The sequence below is a fragment of the Phyllobates terribilis genome, unplaced genomic scaffold (assembly GCF_046119375.1).
Source record: "Phyllobates terribilis strain yellow unplaced genomic scaffold, ASM4611937v1 Scaffold_3__8_contigs__length_932513732, whole genome shotgun sequence".
Classification (NCBI taxonomy): Eukaryota; Metazoa; Chordata; class Amphibia; order Anura; family Dendrobatidae; genus Phyllobates; species Phyllobates terribilis.
Genome location: NW_027362763.1, coordinates 381,462,835 through 381,481,926, shown reverse-complemented (window position 1 = coordinate 381,481,926; position 19,092 = coordinate 381,462,835). Strand labels below are relative to the sequence as shown.

General features: G+C 45.2%; 1 protein-coding gene across 26 annotated transcripts in view; it reads left to right on the top strand.

Moving 5' to 3' along the window:
• The window catches only part of DST (dystonin), a 744,334-nt gene extending 743,142 nt beyond the window's left edge, over positions 1-1,192 (top strand). For 23 of the 26 annotated variants that reach the window (XM_073675444.1, XM_073675441.1, XM_073675455.1 and 20 more), the window contains one exon: positions 261-1,192. In XM_073675444.1, the coding sequence (XP_073531545.1) occupies positions 261-517 (257 nt within the window). In that variant the 3' untranslated portion in view covers positions 518-1,192. The remainder of the gene's footprint in view (positions 1-260) is intronic. The other 3 variants (XM_073675460.1, XM_073675450.1, XM_073675451.1) reach the window with 2 other exon arrangements.
• The last annotated feature ends 17,900 nt before the right edge of the window (positions 1,193-19,092 follow it).

The following is a 19,092-nucleotide window of genomic DNA, read 5'->3' as shown; positions in this document are numbered from 1 at the left end:
TTTCAAGAAAAAAAGGGATGTAGCTAATACCAAAAGGACACATGGCCTATTAACATCTAACTGTGCAGGATATATCAACATAAAAAATTAAAACAGAAAAAAAAAGCAGACAAACATTCTGAAAATATGCAAAAAAGCTCTTATAGAGTAGGGGTATCACATGTAATGAAACTAAAACAGAAAGTCTATTAACTACAAATATATATTTTTGTAATGTAAGTAAATTCTTTATTCATTTGAAACAATTTTTCTCTGCACAGAAATAAAGAAAACTCCAAGCCGAGCCGGAAGCAAGGCTGGTAGCCGATCTAGTAGCCGACGGGGCAGTGACGCCTCTGATTTTGATATTTCAGAAATTCAATCTGTATGTTCTGAAATGTCTGAGACTGTTCATAACAGCAACAGGCCCTCTCCACGAGCAAGTTCCCGGTCTTCAACAGGTAGACCTTCCAAAATTCCCACCCCACAACGGCGGACACCGATCAGCAAACTAGCAACGAAATCTACAAAAAGATAGGGCGCCAAGCTTCGGAGAGATTTTCTTTGTGTATTGGATATTTAAGTTTGTAAGATGTAAAATATTATGTAGAAAGTATTGTGGAATAATGCAAATATTTGATTTTAACCCTGCAAAAGGCCTTAAATGTGTGTTTTTCTTGTTTTTTTTACACATATTTTTATCAGAAGAAACATTTGTTTTGTCTAATAGTTTGGAAATGCTTGAGGGATGAAACTAACGTCGCGGTTCTGTAAAGTTCAGAAACTAAAACAGTCATTGAATGTATTTATAACCGAAATCTGGAGGGACGATCAGTATGCCAAACACTGCTTCATTAGTTAGCAATTATGAATACCTCATACCTATTTATAATAGAGCAAAATCATGGACATAGATGCCAAGCTTCCAAACACTACCGAATCTCCATTCACTTGGACCTTATTATGCACACTGCAGTTATTTACACAGTTTTAAGTTCAAAGAACTCACAGAAAGGTATTTAATCATCGTAAGAAATTATATTTTATGTTGTTTTTTAATTTTTATTTATGTCTGTGAGATTCAGTCTTAATAGAACTATAATACTGTTCAAATAATAGCATTTGGGGCATATGTGCAGTTTTCTTTTGCTTGAGTGGATGGTAACATTATATGAACTTTTGTATGAGATCAGTTTTGCTTGCAAAAATCTATGAAATAAACCTGTTCAAATTGATTTGTCTGATTCTTGCTTTAATAGTTATTGAAAAAAAAATACATCACAAGGAATTTAGAGAAGGTTCTTACACTATATTACAATAATAATTTAGGTATATTAGATCCAGTGGAGCAGATTTGTCATTGTCTAAAACCTAAAGGGAATCTGTCAGTAGGACCAACCCTCCTAAGCCATCTATGTGGGAATGTAGGCGCCGGGGCTCTTTGACCTTTCCCGGCGCCTGCGCACTGCAGTACTTTGCTCTGCCCTAGACAGGGCAGAGAAATACGCCTGTGCAGGAGCACATTGCCGGAGAAACTGTGTGGATGATGAAGGGACGCGTCATACACACCAAGCAAGAAGGAGGACGGCATCGAAAGAAGAAGGGAGGTGCCGGAGCAGAACGAATGACACCCATTGGACTGGCCGCCCCCCCAGGTGAGTATAATAAAATCTCTTTTTCTTCTCTTGCAGGTTGGATCGGGGGCTCGTATACAGCATTATAGAATGCTGTATGTGAGGGATGAAAGGTGCTGGCCGTATTTCATATCGGCCAAACCTGGCGACAGGTTCCCTTTAAGTGAAGCCTTGTGAATATAGTGACAGTGTATTCAATAATGTATGCAGTTTGCATTGTGAAATCTAGTGACAGAATAATAGGCTACTGTTACTAGCCAGAGCTAGTCCATCAGTGAGAATACGACAGCAAATGAGGAAACACGTTTCATGTTACTCTAAGACAGAGGTCCTCAACAGATGGCTCACAGGTTACTGATATGTGGCTTGCGACTGTATGCCAGGTTGGTATATTAGCAACAGGTCTAATAAACAGTTATGAAGAGCAGGTCTCCAGATGATGACTTTTGTGAGTAGCCCACCGCTGAACATCAGATCTGGATGTACATATACTGACCTAGGGGTTGGAGCGATCAATATGTTAAGCTGAAGATAGGATGATATTGCCAGTTAAAAGTTTGCTTGAAGCTGGATGCAATAGTGTGGTGGAAGTGCCCATTGTGAGAATACCAAATGGGGGTAAGGTGGGAACCTCTACATGTTAGTATAATGCCTCAGTGTGAGTTCTATGCGGAGGCTTTGACTGTCAATATACCAGTATTGGGACTCTGGGTGTCACTGCTGGGGGATGGAGCTGGATGTCACTAGTCGAGGGGCTCTAGATTTGGCCTGCTACCCTCTCTTCAAGCTCTCAAGGTGAGAAAGGTTTTGGACACCTGTTCTATGGTTTATCCAAGAGGATACACAAAAGAATCTGGATGCATGCGCAAACATTCAAATTTAGTTGGACTTACTGTAGATTTCCTTATTAGATGCTGTTCATCAAGATACAACATTTTCTTAACTAGTTTGTGTTAAGACATTTTCAGAGTTTCTTCTTTCAGGACATGGATCCCAGGCATCAATGTCCATGCCAATCCACATGCGGAAGTTGCAGTTCTTTACCCTATTGGTCTTCTACCTGCATTTTGCTGTTGTTTTATGTGTATCTCATTCGTGAGATCACTCATGCTGCAAAGTAATAACTAATACAGCTTTAGTTTAGTTTAGTTTAGTTTGGGGTCACATATAGCTTTCTGTATTTGTTTACCACGCATTGAAGGTGCGTCTTCTGAGGACAAGCTTCCTAAATGTCACAGCAACTTCCCACTTCATCACTGCTAATGATTTGTCTATTTTAATTAATTTTGTAGAAACTGCATTAAAATAAGCAAGCCATGAGCAGTTTGTTTCTAAAAATGGAAAGCCACTATAACATTTATAAACAGAAGCTGGGGAGCAAAGAGCGCAATATGGCCTTATCCGATGAAAAATGGCAAGTAAATGAGGAGTGCTTACTCACCTGGTAAAGTTGTGTGCACCCAAGAGTTACAGAGTTTATGTATAATCAGCTGTCGCGGATCCACGGGTCATAAAAACCAAGGAAAAAACAAAGTGGAATGTTGAGGGGTTTTACTGCGCTGCTGGTGGAGTCCCACAGGAAGGATACATGACTCGCGAAGGATGAATCAATGGGGTTTTATTTATCTACGCATTTCGAAGTCATCAGATTTCTTCAGGATACAACCGCGATAAAAAAGTGATGACAGACAGCTTAAAAAGGGGTTGGCATTCGAATAAAGCCGCCATAGGGGCAACATGATATATCAAAGTTCACCTCTAATACGTTACAATAAAAAATAATGACAACACCCAAACAAGAAAAAGAAAATGCATATATGTATCTCTAAATGATAGGAGATGGGATAAAAAAGATGTATCCTATGTGTTCAAGGTCTCAGTGCCTGTGAGAGGTATTGCTCAGTGAGCTATAGACGACAAATGAAAAAAATATTTCTAAAAAAATCTAAAGAAGAAAACGCTATTTACATTCTATGTGTACTGATACAGTATGTATTTTTTTTTTATCTCATCTCCTATCATTTAGAGATACATTAGATATACATAAATGCAAAGAACCAGAGCGGTGACAAGGTATTTTGGTGCCCTAGGCAGATGAGGCCAAGGGCGCCCCATCCCCAAGCAAAGGAATGGGTCAGATACCAAGGTAACAAGACTTCTAATGCATCCCCCGACCTCTCCAAATGTATCAGGTAACAATTTCTGATGACCACTTCCACTAGAATTATTTTTTTTTCACCAAAAAATACAAGTAAAAGTAAAATTAGTAGTGTACTTTAGGAGTGAGGCTTAGTAGGGGGTGAAATTTCACAGTGGGGTATAGGAATCACTCTTTGTGGACCATTTACACAATACCAGGGACAAATAGTGATATTTATCCTTCACATCCTATATTTTAAATGTCAAACCCAACGATATTCATGGAAACTAATATAGCTTAACTACAGTATAAAGGTAGCTGTTTTTCAGTTTAAGTGTACAGCATTTGACGAATACCCTAATGGAAAGCAAACAGACCTCATTGTAAATAAAGTGATATGTCTCATGGTGTTTGTGTCCATCGTGCGACAAATACACTTTGCAACTGATAGTTGTTCTTGTGCATCTTGTGCAGTATTCCTGTACTGATGGTGGTTCTATGTGAAATCATGTAGGAATGGTTGTTCTGTTGCTGTATTCATGTACTGTTGGTGGTTCTAGTTATGTGTTCCTGCATTGATTGAGATTCTGGTTATGTATTTCTGTACTAATTATGGTTCTGGTGTTTTTTTCATCACAAGAACAACATCTGTAATGAATATAGCACCAAAATTGTCATCAGCACATGAATACGATGCTGAAATCATCATCAGTACATAAATACCACACCAGAGTCGTCAATAGTACATGAATACGAGACCAGAACTATTATCAGTAATAAATACATCACCAGAACCATCATAAGTACTTGACTACAAGAACAAAGCTTAGTACAGGGGTCTCACACACGCGGCCCCTGAGGCTCCATTGTGCGGCCCCATGCCCCTGAGCTTCCGAAACGCAAGACAATCGCGTCCAGGGAGTCGGGGACTGCTGATGCCATCGCTTGTTTCTAGCTCTCTGCACCACAATACCTATACCAGCCACCGGCCAATCAGAGGCCAGCAGCTAACATTGTGTCCGTTGTAACAGGGCATGATGTCACTGCCATGTGCCACCCTGACTGAGGAAGAGGAAGCTATTCGCTGAGGGAGCGAAGTCAGGTGTGAAGATTTTTTTAAATGTGTATGTGAAAAACAGCATATTGAGGGATATTATTACAGGAAGGGGACTCGGATGGGAACCTGACTATAAGGCAGGACCAGGATGGGAGAAATTACTACAAGGTGGGACCAGGATGGTGACATTACTACAAGAAAGGTAGAAGAATGGGGCACATTACAATAAGATGGGGACCGATATCAGGGATATTACTACAAGATGGGACAAGGATTAGAACATTACTACTAGAAGGGGACTAGGATGGGGGCCATTACTATAAAAGGGGGACCAAGAAGAGGATATTACTACAAAATGGGACCAGGAGAGAGACATTACTACAAGATGGGACAAAGATGGGGACATTACTACAAGAGGGTGACCAGGATTGGAACATTACTAGAAGATGGGACATTACTACAAGATAGGGACCAATATTTTGCCACTAAAATCATGTTTTATGGACCGATATCAGGGATATTACTACAAGATGGGACAAGGATTAGAACATTACTACTAGAAGGGGACTAGGATGGGGGCCATTACTATAAAAGGGGGACCAAGAAGAGGATATTACTACAAAATGGGACCAGGAGAGAGACATTACTACAAGATGGGACAAGGATGGGGACATTACTACAAGAGGGTGACCAGGATTGGAACATTACTAGAAGATGGGACATTACTACAAGATAGGGACCAATATTTTGCCACTAAAATCATGTTTTATGTAAAAACTAAAGTAAAAAAAAAACTTGTACCATAACACATGTGATAAACACTATTAAAAAAATCACACCAAAAATTTTACAAAATGCTCAAATAGTCATATAGGACAAAAATGTTATAACTAAAAACATCATCTTGTCCTGCAAAGAATGCGGCCCATCATATTAAAATTTTTACTATGTGTGGCCCATTTACGTGGCTGAGTTTGAGACCCCTGGCTTAGTACAACAATTAATTGTAATGTCAGGTCAGCCCTATATTCAATTGTATCGCATGAACCTATGACTTCGGAGATATTGATAGTTTTTGTTACCAGTCATCATTACAATGGAGACCATACAGGAACCACCATACTGATGAGACACAGACAGTATCACAAATAATTATTACAACCAGGTACCTTATAGGTGACATCCCTGATTGTAGTTGTTCTGGACTGTTCACATCCACAGCTTGTCTCTGCAGACTTCCCTCTTCTCCGGTCTTCTGCACCATAACCCAACATAGTGGTCTTAAAAATAAGAGTGTTATTATAATGCCCTAATACCTAATCATTTAACTATAGTATCTCTATGTATTAGCAGTGGCCACTGGGTGGCAAGATGCAGTGATGTTATTCCGTTGCCCAATGTCTCCTACGTGGATTCACCGTCCTCTAACAGAACACGTCTTGCTGGAGTAATCGGCAAAGCAGGGAGGTGATTAATGCCCCTCTGTTCCTGTCCTGGCGCTAACACCAATTGTACAGGTGCATCTCACTAAATTAGAATATCATCATAAAGTTAATTTATTTCAGTTCTTCAATACAGAAAGTGAAAGTCATATAGTCATTACAAACAGAGTGATCTATTTCAATTGTTTATTTCTGTTAATGCTTATGATTATGGCTTACCGCCAATGAAAACACAAAAGTCATTATCTCAGTAAATTAAAATAATTAACAAAAAACACCTGCAAAGGCTTCCTAAGCATTTAAAAAGGTCCCTTAGTCTGTTTCAGTAGGCTCCACAATCATGGGTAACACTGCTGACTTGACAGATGTCTAGATGGTAGTTATTGACATATGACGCGCCCCCTGGGACATATTCCTTTTTGAGGGGAATACCCGGCACCGGATCAGATGGGGGGGTTGTAGTCTCCGAGCGGCTGTGACCCGGTCCCGTGCCCAGGGCGTCAAGCTCAGTGTTATGTGGCAGTCTTTACTGATGTTATTAAAGTTCGTTGTGTCGACTACGCCACCCGTTGTGATGCGGTCACTGTGGCCGCCGCTGCAGCAGGGTCCGCTGAGGCTGATGGTGGATGCGCAGCTTGGTGGGATAACCCCCAACGGGAGGGGTATAGCCTCAGAGGGGACAGGCGCAGAGGATGGGGGTTGTGGTGGTGCGGTGCAGCCGGTAATGATGACAGACTCGGGTAGTGCAGTTAAGGGTCTTTACTTACTGCAGATGTTCCTGGTCACTCTAGCTCCAAGTGACCTCCCGAGCCGTGCTGCGTCCACCAGGTCCTGGATCCGGCCAACCCCCAAACAAGTCCGGAGCGTGGCCCTGAGCTCTCCCTCTGTCCTTCCTTCAGCCGTCCCCACCAGTGATTCACCTAAATCCAGCTCCCTCGGGCCTTCTGTTGGGCAACCTTTGGCCTCAGGTTCCCTGACCCTCCATGTGGTGTGCCTTCAGGGTGAATGTAGTGGGTGACCGTGACAGACACTGCCCACGGTCTCCGGTCTCTGGCTGGGGAATGTCTTTGCCCCCACCAGCTTGGGTTCCGGTACCCTCTTGCTGACTCCTCACCCGGTGTTCTTATTTGGGTTCTTGGGTCCCTTCTTTGTCCCCCTCTGGGTCTTTCTTCACTCCACTCTCTCTCCAGGGCTGTTGTTTCTTTCTCTCTCTTTCTGCAGGCTTGTCCTCTGCATCTGACTTACTCTCTGCGTCTGACTTACTCTCTGCGTCTGACCCTGATCCTAGTTGGTGCCCTCCTTATATATCCCTCTATGTGTGAGCTCAGGTGACCAGCACCCAATGAGCTCCTACCACTACCCAGACTGCTCCCCCTATCTGCCCCTACACTACATGGGATGTTCCTCCCCCCTCCCACTCCAGCCAGGAACAGGCTCGGTCGCACCTGCACATTTCTAAGTGGGAGTGCCGTCGGCCTGCTCCTCTGGAATGGGATGTATGTAGTGCATGCAGTCTATCTGAGCTCAGTTCCACACTCCTTCCTTACCCGGAAGTGGAATATCACACCTCTGGGTTGAGGTGCAATACCCCTGTAGCAGCCGAATCCTCAGGGTGCTACATTCCCCCCTGGTAAACCACAGCACGTCCTCGGGCTGCAAAGACAAAAACACCAAAACATACAAATTTTTATAAACATATAAAACATATAAAATAGTAGATATATTTATATAAATAACATTCTCGTCGTCTCTTTCTTTCTTCCTCCTCTGGTCACCGTGCAACTCGTGACCAGGTAAAGTGCGACAGTCTTTTGAAAAGCAGTTCCTTATAAAACCAGTAGGGGGCGCCTTAGGAAGCGCAACTATATACAGGGGAATTTTTGGCCGTTCTCAGTCCCCGGCCAGGTAAGGGAAAGGGATGGCTGCTCACAGTCCTCAGCCTGGTTTGGGTAGGGGACACACGGGTTAAACTGTTCACTGGTCCCAACGGGGACTAAACTTTAAAGCAGCCACGGTTACTTGTGTACCCCGACGGGTAACTATATACAGTTTTTCTTTACTACTGTTCTTAATCGTAGTACCTCCTAGCCTTGAACCCGTCCGGGTCTTCTGGCTCTTCCTCCCTACACCGCAGCTCCTCCTCTGTCAGGCGATGCACGTGGAGGGCATAAGGTCCCTTGGCACACTTGTGCCGGGTGAACGTTACCTCATCACCGACGTAGAGGTCACGGCCTTTGTGACCCTCTGGCAGGTGAGACTCGACATCCCGTCGGGTAACGAAGACGTCACCCATGGTGTTCTGGTCCTTTATGAAGCCCCACCCATGCTGCGCATTAAACTTTATTACCGTCCCGATGGTACGGGGACGATCTGCTGCACGGGGGTCCCTTCTGGTCCGACTCTTTTGCTCCGCGCTGCGGGTCCGGGCCCATTGCTCTCTGGCCCGCCTCTCCTCCCGCTCTCTCTTGAACTCTGCCAGCTGTTGACGGCAACACTCGGTACGCTCTGCTGCAGCTGCCCGAGTCTCTCCGGTGAACCCCATCAAATCTTCTCCCGTGGGGTCCCACACGAACTGGGCTTCCTCGAGTGGAGGCGAGACCCGAGTCACGGGCTTTGGAGCCGGGATCAGGGGCTCACACAAGGGCCCTAGTCTTTGCTGCCGCTCTAGCTCAGGGTACCCTTCGGGCCAGATGAAGGGCCGCCCGTCCGGCCATGTGAGCTGGCCGAAGAGGTCCTCCCCCAGGTGTGGCACCCTTGGTATTACGGGCGCGGGCGCGGTGGTGATGGCGCCCGGGTTGCCCAGGCCTTGCGGCCAGGCCTGGGGCACCTGGAAGGTGAAGGGCACCGTTATGACGGCGGCGCCCTGGGTTACCTGGCCTTGCGACCAGGCCGGAGGCTCCGCGGAGGTAGATGGCTCTGCTTTGGATGCGGCGCCCGGAAACGCTAGGCCCTGTGACCAGGCCGGAGGCTCTTCTTCCTGCGCCACGCTCCGGGTCACGACGCGTGACGTCACTGGGGTCGCGTCGGCGGCTTCCGGTCGTGGCCTAGTCGGTGGCGGTGTCATGGCGGTCTCGGGTACGGCAGGGGGACTTTCGGGCTCTGCGACGGGGAGCTGGGGCAGGTGGGTGGTCTTCCGGTATGGGGTATAGGCGTCCCCCTTACCTGCTGCCATACGTCTCGCTCCCTCTTCTGCGCCGTCTCCGGCCTTGGGTCCTCCCGCGTCATCCGCAGAGGTAGTCGGTGTCTTCTTCCAAGGGAGCGGGTTCCGTGGACGGATTCCAGCTTGCTGGGCCATCTCCCGGCCCCACTCCGCCAGGATCTCCCTCTGCACTCGGGCCATCCTTCCCGCGAGGCCCTCCAGGGCACTCCGCGCGCACTCCCGATCTCGGGGAAGCTGCGCCAGGATCTCCGCTAAGCCTAGCGGGGTTGTTGACTCCAGCAGGCTCCTGACCATCGGGTCGGTGCTGCTCTGCTCTGCTTCCGGCAGGCTCCTGGCCAGCGGGCCGGTGCTGCTCTGCTCTCCTCCTTCTTCCTTCTGCAGGCTCCTGGCCAGCGGGCCGGTGCTGCTCTGCTGCCGCTCCATTCCCGGGTCTACTCTTTCTCTCCTCGACTCCGGGTGCTCTCGCTCTGGACACCTTGCCTCCGGGTGCGCTCGTTCTAGACTGCTCCAAGCGACACCCATCTTTGCTCTTTTCTTTCGTCTCCTCCCACTTCGAGGGCGGTCCCGGGGCAACTCGGTGACTGTCAGCTCCAGGGGTAGTTCTTTCACGCTGACAGACACCTCCAGCATCACAGTCTCTGTTGGTGGGGGCGGTCCCCACCCTTGGCGCCATTTTCTGTCCTGGCCCACGATGGGAGGTGGCCTCCTGCCCTCCTTTGGCACGCCCATAATGGCGTCCGCTGCTCTTCCAAGGCGGGAAATCTGCGGTTTTGGCGGGAAGCGTCGCCCAGTGGCGGGAAACTCTGCAGATGGCGGGAACAAGCTGGAAATGGCGGACAATCGGCGGGAAACGACTGGTGATGGAGTCCGATGGCGTGGACCCTCCGGAACCGGCGGGAGACTTCTTTCTGAGGTAAACTTGCACTTTTCTTCAGGCACGCAGTACCCGGGTGTTGCGGGCACGTAATCCTGCCGACTACGCCAAAGTTGACGCGCCCCCTGGGACATATTCCTTTTTGAGGGGAATACCCGGCACCGGATCAGATGGGGGGGTTGTAGTCTCCGAGCGGCTGTGACCCGGTCCCGTGCCCAGGGCGTCAAGCTCAGTGTTATGTGGCAGTCTTTACTGATGTTATTAAAGTTCGTTGTGTCGACTACGCCACCCGTTGTGATGCGGTCACTGTGGCCGCCGCTGCAGCAGGGTCCGCTGAGGCTGATGGTGGATGCGCAGCTTGGTGGGATAACCCCCAACGGGAGGGGTATAGCCTCAGAGGGGACAGGCGCAGAGGATGGGGGTTGTGGTGGTGCGGTGCAGCCGGTAATGATGACAGACTCGGGTAGTGCAGTTAAGGGTCTTTACTTACTGCAGATGTTCCTGGTCACTCTAGCTCCAAGTGACCTCCCGAGCCGTGCTGCGTCCACCAGGTCCTGGATCCGGCCAACCCCCAAACAAGTCCGGAGCGTGGCCCTGAGCTCTCCCTCTGTCCTTCCTTCAGCCGTCCCCACCAGTGATTCACCTAAATCCAGCTCCCTCGGGCCTTCTGTTGGGCAACCTTTGGCCTCAGGTTCCCTGACCCTCCATGTGGTGTGCCTTCAGGGTGAATGTAGTGGGTGACCGTGACAGACACTGCCCACGGTCTCCGGTCTCTGGCTGGGGAATGTCTTTGCCCCCACCAGCTTGGGTTCCGGTACCCTCTTGCTGACTCCTCACCCGGTGTTCTTATTTGGGTTCTTGGGTCCCTTCTTTGTCCCCCTCTGGGTCTTTCTTCACTCCACTCTCTCTCCAGGGCTGTTGTTTCTTTCTCTCTCTTTCTGCAGGCTTGTCCTCTGCATCTGACTTACTCTCTGCGTCTGACTTACTCTCTGCGTCTGACCCTGATCCTAGTTGGTGCCCTCCTTATATATCCCTCTATGTGTGAGCTCAGGTGACCAGCACCCAATGAGCTCCTACCACTACCCAGACTGCTCCCCCTATCTGCCCCTACACTACATGGGATGTTCCTCCCCCCCTCCCACTCCAGCCAGGAACAGGCTCGGTCGCACCTGCACATTTCTAAGTGGGAGTGCCGTCGGCCTGCTCCTCTGGAATGGGATGTATGTAGTGCATGCAGTCTATCTGAGCTCAGTTCCACACTCCTTCCTTACCCGGAAGTGGAATATCACACCTCTGGGTTGAGGTGCAATACCCCTGTAGCAGCCGAATCCTCAGGGTGCTACACATACTCCACAAGGTCCCAGAGTTCCAATTTTCATTCGGAAATCAAGGTCCCAGAGTCTGGAGGAAGAGTGGAGAAGCACACAATCCAAGCTGCTTGACGTCTAGTGGAAGTTTCCACAATCAGTGATGGTTTGGGGAGCCATGTCATCTGCTGGTGTAGGTCCACTTAGTTTTATCAAGACCAAGGTCAGCGCAGCCGTCTACCAGTAAACTTTAGAGCACTTCATGCTTCCCTCTGCCGACAAGCTCTTTGAAGATGGAAATTTCATTCTCCAGCAGGACTTGGCACCTGTCTACACTGCCAAAAGTACCAACACCTGGTTTAAAAACAACAGTATCACTGTGCTTGATTGGCTAGAAAACTTGCCTGACCTTAACCCCATAGAGAATCTATGGGGCATTGTCAAGAGGAAGATGAGACACCAGACCCAACAATGCAGACGAGCTGAAGGCTGCTATCAAAACAACCTGGGCTTCCATAATACCTCAGCAGTGCCACAGGCTGATCGCCTCCATGCCACGCCGCATTGATGTAGTAATTGATGCAAAAGGAGCCCCGACCAAGTATTGAGTGCATTTACTGAACATACATTTCAGTAGGCCAACATTTCTGATTTTAAAATAATTTTTCAAGCTGTTGTTATAAAGTATTCTAATTTACTGAGATAATGACTTTTGTGTTTTCATTGGCTGTAAGCCATAATCATCAACATTAACAGAAATAAACACTTGAAATAGATCACTCTGTTTGTAATGACTATATAATATATACATTTCACTTTTTATATTGAAGAACTGAAATACATTAACTTTTTGATGATATTCTAATTTAGTGAGATGCACCTGTATTTGTGTCTTTAAGAAGTGAATACAATTGAGTGCAGAGAGGGAATGACAGCCGGGGCGCAGCCAGCGAGCGGTGAGCAGTGTTAGTAACTCACTGACGCTGCTCATCTGTGAGTGCACCCCGTCCATCAGTGTGCTGATTGCCTGTGGTCAGAGGAAAGTGCTGGGTGGCTGCCAGCACAGCACTGCCAGTGATTTTTTTTTAAAACTGCACCCATCCCGAGGGAGGCAAGAGGTAGCGCCCTAGGTGGGTGCCTTGCCCTCGTCCCAGGTCTACAAAAAAACGCCCTCGCTTGGCGAGCATCTGCAGATTTGTGCCTATCGTGTATGGAAACCCTGCAACAGCACCCTGCAATTATTAAAATTAATGTCCTCCCCTATAATTAGACACATACAAGAAGACCTGAAGTGCTTTGTTTAAAGTTTTGAACAAGTTTGTAGAAGTCCAGCCACCAGCAACAAGGTGACCTCATTTCAGACTGGACCCTAAATCTTGCAAATTCGTCTCTCCATGTGACTAGGCTTTGGACTTTGTAAGAACAGATAGGTAACCTAATAATGGGTGCAGTCAACAGTATATACGCACTTCCAATTACAATACATACCAATCTTTTATTGATATTTTATTATGAGTGCTGAAATAAAGAAATTGTTTTATTGATTACGCATTTTTCTTCTTCCTTTTGTTTTTTTGGTAGTTGTAAGAACAGAATCCAGCTATACTTTTTTCTAATTAAGATAGGCTAGAAAAGATGGGTGGATAAAGGTGCATTGGGGAAAAACTCTCAATAAACAATGTGAAAAATACAGGCTAAGGCCAGCATACCTTTAGTATGCACACCATGGACAATATATATATGTATACAGTTATATGAAAAAGTTTGGGCACCCCTATTAATCTTAAGCTTAATGTTTTATAAAAATTGGTGTTTTTGCAACAGCTATTTCACTTTGATATATGTAATAACTGTTGGACACAGTAATGTTTCTGCCTTGAAATGAGGTTTATTGTACTAACAGAAAATGTGCAATCTGCATTCAAACAAAATTTGACAGGTGCATAAGTATGGGCACCTCACCAGAAAAGTGACATTAATATTTAGTAGATCCTCCTTTTGCAAAAATAATAGCCTCTAGTCCCTTCCTGTAGCTTTTAATAAGGTCCTGGATGAAGGTATTTTTTCTTCCATTTCCTTACTATGTTCCTCACAGTGGAAACTGACAGGTTAAATCTCTGAGACAGCTTTTTGTATCCTTCCCCTGAACAACTATGTTGAATAATCTTTGTTTTCAGATCATTTGACAGCTGTTTTGAGGAGCCCATGATGCCACTCTTCAGAGGAGATTCAAACAGGAGAACAACTTGCAAGTGGCCACTTTAAGTAGCTTTTCTCATGATTGCATACACCTGGCTATGAAGTTCAAAGCTCAATGAGGTTACAAAACCAAAAAAAGTGCTTTAGTAAGTCAGTAAAAAGTAGGTAGGAGTATTTAAAACAAGAAAATGATAATGGTGCCCATACTTATGCACCTGTCAAATTTTGTTTGAATGCAGATTTCACATTTTCTGTTAGTACAATAAACCTCATTTCAAGGCTGAAACATTACTGTGTCCAACAGTTATTACATATATCAAACTGAAATAGCTGTTGCAAAAACACCAATTTTTATAAAACATTAAGCTTAAAATTAATAGGGGTGCCCTAACTTTTTCATATAACTGTATATACAGGTATGTATATATACAAAAACTATGCTACAGCACTCTGAATACATGCACTCCACTAAAGCTACACACATAAAAAAAATTAAATGCTAAGTTTACAGTTTTGATTAAAATTGTACGAGCCCACCCACCAACAACAAGCTGCCCTCATTTCAGACAGGTCCCTACATTCTGCAGACTCATCTCTCCATGTGCCTAGGCCTCAAATAACCTGGGGAAGAGCAGGATCCAGCCCTGACTCTGGCTGTTGTCCAGCACACAGTGACCTTGTTTCATGTACTATTTTTTATCAACAGACTGACTGCTCAGAGGGGCCTTCCCAAGACTGATACAACGCTGACTAAGCCTGAATTTCAGCACCACCGCAGGGTTATAATAAAATTCTTGTGACTTTTAAAGAAGGCAACACAGAATAATATTATATCATTGAATAACACGTGGCTTGTAGCCACACACAGTTTAGTCCTATGTTCATACTATACTGTCATGGCCAAAAGTTTTGAGAATGACACCAAAATTATATTTTCACATGATCTGCTGGCCTCTGGTTTTTATTAGTGTTTGTCTGATGTTTATATCACATACAGAAATATAATTGCAATCATATTATGAGTACCAATAGGTTATATTGACAGTTAGAATGAGTTAATGCAGCAAGTCAATATTTGCAGTGTTGCCCCTCTTCTTCAAGACCTTTGTAATTCTGCCTGGCATGCTCTCAATCAACTTTTGGACCAAATCCTGACTGATAGCAGTCCATTCTTGCATAATCAAGGCTTGCATTTTGCCAGAATTTGTTGGTTTTTGTTTGTCCACCCGTCTCTTGATGATTGACCACAAGTTCTCAATGGGATTAAGATCTGGGGAGTTTCCAGGCCATGGACCCAAAATCTCTTTGTTTTGTTCCATGAGCCATTTAGTTATCACCTTTGCTTTATGGCAAGGTGCTCCATCATGCTGGAAAAGGCATTGTTGGGCGAAAAACTGCTCTTGGACGGTTGGGAGAAGTTGCTCTTGGAGGGCATTCTGGTACCATTCTTTATTCATGGCTGTGTTTTTAGGCAAGACTGTGAGTGAGCCGATTCCCTTGGCTGAGAAGCAACCCCACACATGAATGGTTTCAGGATGCTTTACAGTTGGCATGAGACAAGACTGGTGGTAGCGCTCACCTCTTCTTCTCCTAATAAGCTGTTTTCCAGATGTCCCAAACAATCGAAAAGGGGATTCATCAGAAAAAATGACTTTGCCCCAGTCCTCAGCAGTCCACTTCCTGTACCTTTTGCAGAATATCAGTCGGTCCCTGATGTTTTTTCTGGAGAGAAGTGGCTTCTTTGCTGCCCTCCTTGAAACCAGCCCTTGCTCAAAAAGTCTCCGCCTCACAGTGCGTGCAGAAGCACTCACACCAGCCTGCTGCCATTCCTGAGCAAGCTCGGCACTGCTGGTAGTCCGATCCCGCAGCTGAAACAGTTTTAAGATACTGTCCTGGCGCTTGCTGGTCTTTCTTGGGCGCCCTGGAGCCTTTTTGACAACAATGGAAGCTCTCTCCTTGAAGTTCTTGATGATGCGATAGATTGTTGACTGAGGTGCAATCTTTGTAGCTGCGATACTCTTCCCTGTTGGCCATTTTTGTGCAGTGCAATGATGGCTGCACGTGTTTCTTTAGAGATAACCATGGTTAACTGAAGAGAAACAATGATACCAAGAACCAGCCTCCTTTTAAAGTGTCCAGTGATGTCATTCTTACTTAATCATGACTGATTGATCGCCAGCCCTGTCCTCATCAACACCCACACCTGTGTTAATGGATCAATCACTAAAACGATGTTAGCTGCTCCTTTTAAGGCAGGGCTGCAATGATGTTGAAATGTGTTTTGGGGGTTAAAGTTCATTTTCTGGGCAAATATTGACTTTGCAAGTACAGTAATTGCTGTTAAGCTGATCACTCTTTGACATTCAGGAGTATATGCAAATTGCCATTACAAAAAATGAAGCAGTAAACTTTGGAAAAATTACTATTTGTCTCATTCTCAATACTTTTGGCCATGACTGTACAATACCAGTAGTCAATTTACATTTGGTACGGAAAGTATTCAGACCCCTTTAAATTTTTCACTCTTTGTTTCATTGCAGCCATTTGGTAAATTCTAAAAAGTTCATTTTTTTCTCATTAAAGTACGCTCTGCACCCCATCTTAACTGAAAAAAAACAAATGTAGACATTTTTGCCAGTTTATTAAAAAAGAAAAACTGAAATATCACATGGTCATAAATATTCAGACCCTTTGCTCAGTATTGAGTAGAAGCACCCTTTTGAGCTCGTAAAGCCATGAGTCTTCTTGGGAATGATGCAACAAGTTATCACACCTGGATTTGAGGATCCTCCGCCATTCTTCCTTGCAGATCCTATCCAATTCTGTCAGGTTGGATGGTGAACATTGGTCGACAGACATTTTCAGGTCTCTCCAGAGATGCTCAATTGGGTTTAGGTCAGGGCTCTGGCTGGGCCAGTCAAGAATGGTAACAAAGTTGTTCTGAAGCCACTCCTTTGTTATTTTAGCTCTGTGCTTAGGGTCATTTTCTTGTTGGAAGGTGAACCTTCGGCCAAGTCTGATGTCCAGAGCACTCTGGAAGTGGTTTTCATCCAGAATATCTCTGTACTTGGCCGCATTCATGTTTCCTTCAATTGCAACCAGTCGTCCTGTCCTTGCAGCTGAAAAACACCCCCATAGCATGATGCCGCCACTATGTTTCACTGTTGGGATTGTATTGGGCAAGTGATGAGCAGTGCCTGGTTTTCTCAACACATACCGCTTAGAATTATCACTAAAAAGTTCTATCTTTGTCCCATCAGATCAAAGAATCTCATTTCTCATAGTCTGTGAGTCCTTCATGTGTTTTTGAGCAAACTCTATGCAGGCTTTCATATGTCATGCACTGAGGAGAGGCTTCCGTCAGGCCACTCTGCCATAAAGGCCCGACTGGTGGAGGGCTGCAGTGATAGTTGACTTTGTGGAACTTTCTCCCATCTCCCTACTGCATCTCTGGAGCTCAGCCACAGTGATCTTGGGGTTCTTCTTTACCTCTCTCACCAAGGCTCTTCTCCCACGATTGCTCAGTTTGGCTGGATAGTCAGGTCTAGGAAGACTTCTGGTAGTCCCAAACTTCTTCCATTTAAGGATTATGGAGGCCACTGTGCTCTTAGGAACCTTGAATACTGCAGAAATTCTTTTGTAACCTTGGCCAGATCTGTGCCTTGCCACAATTCTGTCTCTGAGCTCCTTGGGCAGTTCCTTTGAGCTCATGATTCTCATTTGGTCTGACATGCACTGTGAGCTGTGAGGCCTTATATAGACAGGTGTGTGCCTTTCCAAATCAAGTTCTATCAGGTTAATTAAACACAGCTGGACCCCAATGAAGGAGTAGAACCATCTCAAGGAGGATCACAAAGAAATGGACAGCATGTGACTTAAATATGAGTGTCTGAGCAAAGGGTCTAAATACTTATGACCATGTGATATTTAAGCTTTTCTTTTTTAATAAATTTGCAAAAAAGTTCTACATTTCTGTTTTTTTCAGTCAAGATGGGGTACAGAGTGTACTTTAATGTGAAAAAAATGAACTTTTTAGAATTTACCAAATGGCTGCAATGAAACAAAAAGTGAAAACTTTAAAGGGGTCTGAATACTTTCCATACCCGCTGTACATTCCATGTTCCGATGTACAAGCGCTTCTTACTAAATTAGAATATCATCAAAAAGTTAATTTATTCCAGTTCTTCAATAAAAAAAGTGAAGCACATATAGTATATAGAGTCATTACAAAGAGAGTGATCTATTTCAAGTGTTAATGTTGATGATTATGGCTTACAGCCAATGAAAACACCAAAGTCATTGTGTCAGTAAATTAGAATACTTTATAACAACAGCTTGAAAATGTTTTTAAAATCCGAAATGTTGGCCTACTGAAATGTGTGTTCAGCAAATGCACACAATACTTGGTCGGGGCTCCTTTTACATTAATTGCTGCATCAATGCTGCGTGGCACGGAGGCAATCAGCCTGTGGCACTGCTGAGGTATTATGGAGGCCCAGATTGCTTTGATAGCAGCCTTCAGCTCATCTGCATTGTTGGGCCTGGTGTCTCTCATCTTCCTCTTGACAATACCCCATAAATTCTCTGCCCAATCAAGCACAGTGATACTGTTGTTTTTAAACCAGGCATTGGTACTTTTGGCAGTGTGGACAGGTGCCAAGTCCTGCTGGAGAATGAAATTTCCATCTCCAAAAAGCTTGTCGGCAGAGGGAAGCATGAAGTGCACTAAAATTTCCTGGTAGACGGCTGCGCTGACTTTGGTCTTGGTAAAACACAGTGGACCTACACCAGCAGATGACATAGCTCCCCAAACCTTCACTGATTATGGAAACTTCACACTAGACCTCAAGCAGCTTGGATTGTGTGCCTCTCCACTCTTCCTCCAGACTCTGGGACCTTGATTTCCAAATGAAATGCAAAATTTACTTTCATCTGAGAACAACACATTGGACCACTGAGCAACAGTCCAGGTCTTTTTTTCCTTGGCTCAGGTAAGACGCTTCTGGTGTTGTCTATTGGTCATGAGTGGCTTGACACAATGAATGCGACACTTGTAGCCCATGTATGTCCTGGATATGTCTGTGTGTGGTGGCTCTTGAAGCAATGACTCCAGCAACATTCCACTCCTTGTGAATCTCCCCCAAATTTTTGAATGGCCTTTTCTTAACAATTCTTTCAAGGCTGCGGTTATCCCGATTGTTGTACACCTTTTTCTACCACACTTTTTCCATCCTCTCAACTTTCCATTAATATGCTTGGATACAGCACTCTGTGAACAGCCAGCTTCTTTAGCAATGACC